Source organism: Dermacentor silvarum, chromosome 11, assembly GCF_013339745.2.
Source record: "Dermacentor silvarum isolate Dsil-2018 chromosome 11, BIME_Dsil_1.4, whole genome shotgun sequence".
NCBI classification, from domain to species: domain Eukaryota; kingdom Metazoa; phylum Arthropoda; class Arachnida; order Ixodida; family Ixodidae; genus Dermacentor; species Dermacentor silvarum.
Window position 1 is genome coordinate 121,773,773 of NC_051164.1, and position 6,874 is coordinate 121,780,646.

Genomic DNA, 6,874 nt, shown 5'->3' on the forward strand with positions numbered 1-6,874 from the left:
GCCTCTTTGACGAAGTTCTCCATGCGACAGCAATTCTTTGAAGCGTAAGCCGGAAATGTAGGGTGGAGATGTTGGTTATTTGCGATAAGGGCTAGGAATACAAGACGACTGACGCGCAAAACCTGCACACGATATGTTTGCCAAGCCATACCTTTCGCAAAGTCTTAGACGCCGGTTCGGTGCTTTACCGTCCGGAGGTCAATGCCACGAGACTGCGACCAATGTGACAAAGACGACGTTGGTGGCTGTGTGGAGGAGGAGGACGATTGTAAAGATTGTTTTTCCGCCATCTTGGCTGTGTGGCAGCTCGTTCAAGAAAGATTGTAAATATATTTTCATTTACATTTTTTCCCGTGGCAATATCAATATCAGGTTCACTCGCGCATTTAATATTAAATTTTATTCTAGTTTTTACAACTCCCCTCTGTAATCTTTTAGTCCCCTTTCGCCTACCTCTGCAGATTGGCATGTCAGCGGTTGTAATAAGCAGCTGCTCTCGCTCTTCCCTCAAGCCGATTTCAGGCTTTTTGGTTTTGCCTCCAAGACACTTTGGTGTCAAAATAATTAATTTTGATTTGGAAAATTAGCTAATCGAGGCGTACCATTTCAAGAAATGTTTCCGCGAGTGCGTAAGCCAGCCGTCAGTTGTGTTCCGTAAGAAGAAACTAACTTTCCTTGATTCCTCTAATGGTTAGCCTACGCTTTCTCACATTGAATCATTGTTATACGCAAAGGAAACGTGTTCACTTTCGGCGACATCGCAATCTAAAGAAACGTTACACCCTTTGGGGTGTTTCTTGTCTCCAAACAATAATCGACTTGAAAACTCTGCACTCGCTGCTTTTCTGTCCAGAATATTATGACACGGTTATAACGCGCATGCCTTTCGTGGCCTGTAAGTACCGGGTGCGCAGCGTTAAAGAAAGGCACACAGCATAGATAATTATTTTTCAGGGACAATATAGGCCTTAAATGATGCAAACAATTCTTAGAGAGTAAAGCAAAGACATGCAAGATCGATGATTATCTTTGGTGGCTTATCTTGCCCCCAAATTGTAACCTTCATCCTTCTTGCGCGCCCTTTCTTTCCTTTAACGCTGCGCACCAGGTAATTCCAGGCAACGAACGGCAAGTGCCTTATCGTTTAGACATGTCATTCTTGACCTAAAATATTTCTAAATAAGAAGCACACGCAAGACTGATGGTGATTATTGTTTAGGGATCAGATACACCTTAAAGGGTGTAAATTTTTTTTAGAGAGTACAGTATCCCGCCTTGAAGATGTCACGCGTGTGCATGTAGATCGCAGTTTCCTGAACAAATGTTTCAGTTGCGAATCAGTGCTTTGTCTGTCTTCTTTTGGTTGTTGTTCTATTGCGCTAATATTTTAATGAACCACCATGGTGCCGAGTTAATGGCCTTATTCATGCTTGTGTATAGGGACCCGCAAAGGCAGTGCAGTGGCTATGCCGTTCTAGAGCTACGCACGACATCGCAAGGTCTATTCCGGCCGCGGTAGCCGCGTTTTTTGGGGGGCCGAACCCAGAGTTTTCAGAATCAATGTGGAGTTGACCGCTACGGCATGTCTCGTAATGGGATAGTGGTTTGTGTCATGTAAAACGCCGCAGTTCGACTTACTTTAACGTTGGCGCACATTTAACGCGATTCTTGTAGCAACTTCGGCATGCGTGCTCCCTATAGCACGCGCAGTCAAGTATGCCGGTAGAGGGGGCAAGCGTTCGTTCAATGCCTAGTGGGTGAAGCACAAGTTTAAGGTTGTTGAAGCCAGTACGAAGTTTCAGGTCATTTCAATTACTGCCTCTGAATTATTTGAATATGGTGAACGTAGTTCGCGAAAGGAAATGAGAACCGCGTCCAAAATACATACAATCAATAAAATAAACATTCTCCTGCCGTGGTTGCTTAGTAGCTATGGCATTGAGCTGCTAAGCTCGAGGTCGCGGGACCAAATCCTGGCCGCAGTGGCCACATTTTGACGGGGGCGAAAAGCGAAAATGTCCGTGTACAATGAATTGCATGCACGTTAAAGAACTTCAGGTGGTCGAAATTATTCCGGAGCCGCCCCCCTCCCCCTTACGGGGTTCTTCATAATCAGGTCATGATTTTGCCACATAAAGCCCCACAATCTACTTAATTGCTAAAGTTGTTTTTTTTTTCATGTGTTTTTCATGGTTTCATTTCCCATTCCTGTCTGTCTTTGTCAATTTTTCAACCGTTTTCTGATGTGTCCTCTCTATTTTTTTTATCCTCTTGAATGGCCTCGCCCACTCATGCAACAGCCCTGCATGGGCTGCATCTTGCGTCTATGCACATACGTGGAGAATATGCTAGTGACAAACAGAAAGTTATGAAACCTTTTCACAGATAAAGCTGAAACACGCAAAAGGTGCCTAGACGGATAGACCAAGCCGCATATGGCGCAGAAATTGCGCTGCCGATTCCGGCGGCGGAGAAAGATAAGGATAATAGGGCGGGTACTCTTATCGAGTGGAAGCGCTGCAAGTGCCAAGAGTGGAGGCGGACGTACGCTCAGAAAGATGGCGCCTAGCAGCTGGCAGTACACACTGGTCGGGTTCTCTGAAGAAATTGACTGGAAGCCTCTAAATTTTGTCAGGGCCATTCCTGCGAACAGAATCTGCGGTGCTTGCGGACTAGTACACAGAGCTACCGCTTTGCTCGGTTGCGGTCACGTGCTGTGCAAGAACTGCTACGATCACTCGGTTGATGATGGCGGACAAGTTTGCCCATTAGACGGCGGCCACTACCCCGAAGAGGACGTTGAATGGAGAATTTTTCCTGCCGAGAAACTTCTACAAAGAGAGGTAGGGAAAGAAAGTATGGCAGTGTCTTAGTTCTCTTGTGTATAAGTGTGTATAAGGCACCAGCGCCCCTGTTTACAAAAACCTGTTACGCGAGAATTGTTTGTAAGAGCGCGAATTCCTGCCAATCATGATGGCCAATGTGGAAGGCCATTGACGATTGAAAAGCTTTGTGAATTCGGTCCCAGTTCATGAGTGAACTGCAACTCTAGAATTTCCAGTCATTGAACAAGAAAACCTCGCTTTTGAGCAGCCTATATACGAACTTGTTTACTTGATTTCTGTAACGCAACTTATGATTCTGTCAGCATCACTCAGTTTTCATGCCTTTAAACAGTGTTCGTTTGTGTAATATTACATTTATTTTCTTCAACGAGCAGAACGTCCAACGCGCGTCTGGTGACGTATAGACCTGTTATTTTGTAATTATCATTACGATAGTGCGCCAGATAACTGAAAGCACTTTCTCATTTAGAAGCTTCTTCATTGCCCTGATATGCAGTTACATACATCTATAATGTAAGTAAGACTATTGGTTCTACCAAAAGGACTTCACGCAAACTTTACATTCGACATTGTTAAAGAAAGAAAATATTTGATATTTGAATTTTATTTGGATTTTTTTATTTACGTACAAGATACATCAGAATGATGGAAGAAAACGCTGCATTGAAGCAGCTCCAACCACATATTACAAGGGCAACAACAGCAAAGTTTATTTTTTTCTTTATTTCTATTTTGCGCGTGGTATTTTCGAAATGCCCTGTAACCACATTTGAAGAAGAATGTGTAATAAAGGGCGGTAATTTTTTACTAGGCACGTGGAGAACACAGATTTGCAGAAGCCATTCAACAACGTTAAGATTCAGAAGTTCCAAAGTTGCTTCAAACAGTTTTATAAAACGTTGGACAAGTGTAATGACTCCGACGGAGATTATCTTCAAGGGACCGAAATGGTTTTTTTTTTTTTGTTAAGAAAAATGAAGTTCTCATCTGCCCGGTTTTTTTTTTTCTTTCTTTCTTTTTATTCGAAGAGGGGAAAGTTGGTGGTGAGGGGGTAAGGTCATCCCTGTATTTCAACCTGGGTGTATATAGTCCTGCCTCAAGTAGAAAATACAGATAATTTGTGGGCAGCTTTGTGGAAATAAATAAACCTAATTATTTCATTAAAGCGCTGACTTTGCGGGGATTCGCGAATGAAAAAATATGTGCTCGTGAATGAAACCCTTCATTGAGTATAACATTTGTTCTTGTTATCACTTTCATCCAGGTGAAATGCTGGAATGAAGAAGCTGGATGTCAAGCCGTGATAGCTGCTTCCAATATCAGCAAGCATCACCGCGATGAGTGTCAATACCACACAGTATCTTGCCCGAAGTGCTCGGCGACTGTGCTGTACCGCAGTGCTAGCACGCACATAATGTCAGGATGCCGCGCGGTGTCCTGCACGCCAGTAAAGCGCGAGACCTCAAAGGAAAGCGATGGAAGTGTGGATATTGAGCAGCTAAAGGAATCTCTTCAGGCGGCTATATCAGAGATCAAGGCCGGGTTTCGGCAAATTCATAGCTTCAACGACGCACGGAAGGCAACTCTCGAACATGTCTGCCATGGAATCAACTCTCTCAAAGAAGCTATGAAAGAAGAGTTTGTAGCAGTGAATAAAGTGTACGGCACCCGCTTCGCGGAAAGTGCAGCTGGTGCTGGTGACATTATGGAGGAAGTGATAGAAATCTTGAACTCGACGACTAGCCGCCTCGACGATGTCTTTCATAATGTCAACCGTATTAGTGAAAAAGTGCGCCAAAGGGCGACAAATGAACGAGTTGCAAAACAGGCTGCTGAAATTTCCACGTTAAAGTCTGAACTTCAGGAACGCAGTGAAAGGATGCTCACGCGTGTTGAAGACGTGCTCATGCTCCTTTCACTGAACACTTCCCGTCACGAATTTATCATCAAGGACATAAGCTTACTTAAAGAAGCTGCGCTAAAGAATGACTCGGCTCTGGTAGAGCTCGAGCGCCGGTACTCACGTGCATACTGCATCGTTCCTGGAGTTTACTTTAAGAAAAATGGGGACTCCGTAAATCTGCACATTTCTATCCATATCGAAGAAGGCCCGTTTGATAGTTTCATTCACTGGCCCTTCCGCCATAAGATCGAGCTCAGTGTGGTACATCCAGCTTTCGGGAACGTGCGGACGCTCAAGTTTGTGAGCAGAAACTGTGAGTCCCACCATCTGTCCAAGCCATGCAACGGAAAAGGTCACGTGACGAACCCGTCTTTCAGTCTGAATGAACTTGAGCGCGACGGCTATCTGAAGGATGATAAACTGCGGTTCATATGGGAAACACTCCTATGAGAGTTTCGTGGGCGCACTGCTGGAACCGCGATTCTTATTGCCCCTACTCTATAGTGCATTTGTTTTATGTTTCGTATTATTCTTGCCTATGTGCAGTTGTGTAATTTTGTTTCTTTAGAACCTACGAAGCCGATGAGATCCGATGAGTTCTTACTAAAATAAAAGGTTTTGAAAAAAGAAGCAAGCAATATTAAATTATTTCACTTAGACAGTGCAAAAGCGTGCTATCTACACCCGTGAGAAACGATGCAATTAAATGATTTCGATAAAGTTTTTATTTATTTATTTATTTATTTATTTATTTATTTATTTATTTATTTATTTATTTATTTATTTATTTATTTATTTATTAACAAATACTGCAGGCCCTTCTCGGGCCCATGCAGGATTGGATACTTATAATACAAACAAGAGCAGTAAATTTAAAATATTTACTTGAAATAGTGGCAAATATACATACACAAGTGAAAAAACATGGCAATACACTGGACATAGATGACATAAATGACTGCTGGTACAAGGGAATATCATCAACTCACAGTGTACTCCACTATTGGACTCGAATTTCAACAAAAATTGATATTAATATTACATTGAACAAATGATTCCAACGAAACGGAGTTCACTACCTCCTCAGATAACGTATTCCAATAATAAATCGCGCGAGGACATTCGCGCGAGGAAATAACGAGAACTTGTTAACATTAATGCGGCTGACTGGTTGTCTAATAGTTTTACTGTCATGTGTTCTCTCTGATTGTTCTAAAATATCCTGAAGATATGGTTCCCGTGATAGCTCAAAGTTCTCGTGGTAAAGTTGGTAAATAAATGTAATCTAGATATGATCCTGCGCTACTCAAATTTCTGTAGGTTGGCCCTATTACGTAAGTTGCTGACACTGGAGTGATGCGAGTAAACAGAATAAATAAACGCAAAGCTAAATTCTGTACTCTTTCGATTTTATTATTCAAGTGTTGTTGGCAACCGGTCCAAATAAGAGATTCATACTCTAATTTTGGTCGCACTATCTCTTTGTATGCATTTAGTTTTACTGCAGGAGACGTATTACGCAGTTTCCTTTTCAAAAAGGACAATTTCTGTAGTGCGCCCCGACAAACATTTTCAACACGCGGTTCCCAATCAAAGTTACTCGTAAGTTTTAGGCCTAAATATTTAACTTTGTCAGTTCTCGTGATGGTTACGTTACCTAAAGAGTGAGTAAAGTCAAGGGGCTTCTTTTTGTTGCTAAACGTAATGGGGGCTGTTTTAGAAGTGTTAATTATTAAGCCCCACCATGCACACCATGCATCAATGGAGTGCAAAGAATTGTTCAATTTAGTTTGGTCATCTCGATTATTTATGGATGTGTATACAACAAAGTCGTCTGCAAATAGTTTAATCTGGATTGGTGGTGTGACGCAAAGATGAGTATCATTATTATATAACAAAAAAGGAGAGGCCCGAAGACCGAGCCCTGTGGAACCCAAGTTAATGAACCAAGGCTTCAGCGTAAGATCTTTCGCGTGAACCAGGATTCTCTTGTGAAAATAAAAGATTCCAGAGAGCGAACTTTGCCCGATTTGTCTCTAAAAAATACGCACAACTTTGGTGGTTTTACGAAGAGCCTATAATCCGTGCCATGCACGCTGTGACAAGAAAATTGGGGGCGAGAGGC

General features: G+C 42.5%; 1 protein-coding gene across 1 annotated transcript; it reads left to right on the plus strand.

Moving 5' to 3' along the window:
* The first annotated feature begins 2,511 nt into the window (after positions 1-2,511).
* Positions 2,512-5,345, plus strand: LOC125941237 (TNF receptor-associated factor 6-like). The gene is made up of 2 exons (XM_049658160.1): positions 2,512-2,843; positions 4,111-5,345. Exons 1-2 carry the CDS (start codon positions 2,559-2,561, stop codon positions 5,197-5,199), a joined length of 1,374 nt encoding a protein of 457 aa, XP_049514117.1. The 5' UTR covers positions 2,512-2,558; the 3' UTR covers positions 5,200-5,345.
* Positions 5,346-6,874: the final 1,529 nt, after the last annotated feature.

Excerpts from the sequence above, each read along its gene's own strand:
- LOC125941237 (XM_049658160.1), top strand. The coding sequence starts at position 2,559 with ATGGCGCCTAGCAGCTGGCAGTACACACTGGTCGGGTTCTCTGAAGAA. Across the intron at positions 2,844-4,110 it reads AGAAACTTCTACAAAGAGAG|GTGAAATGCTGGAATGAAGA; the intron begins GTAGGGAAAGAA and ends ACTTTCATCCAG.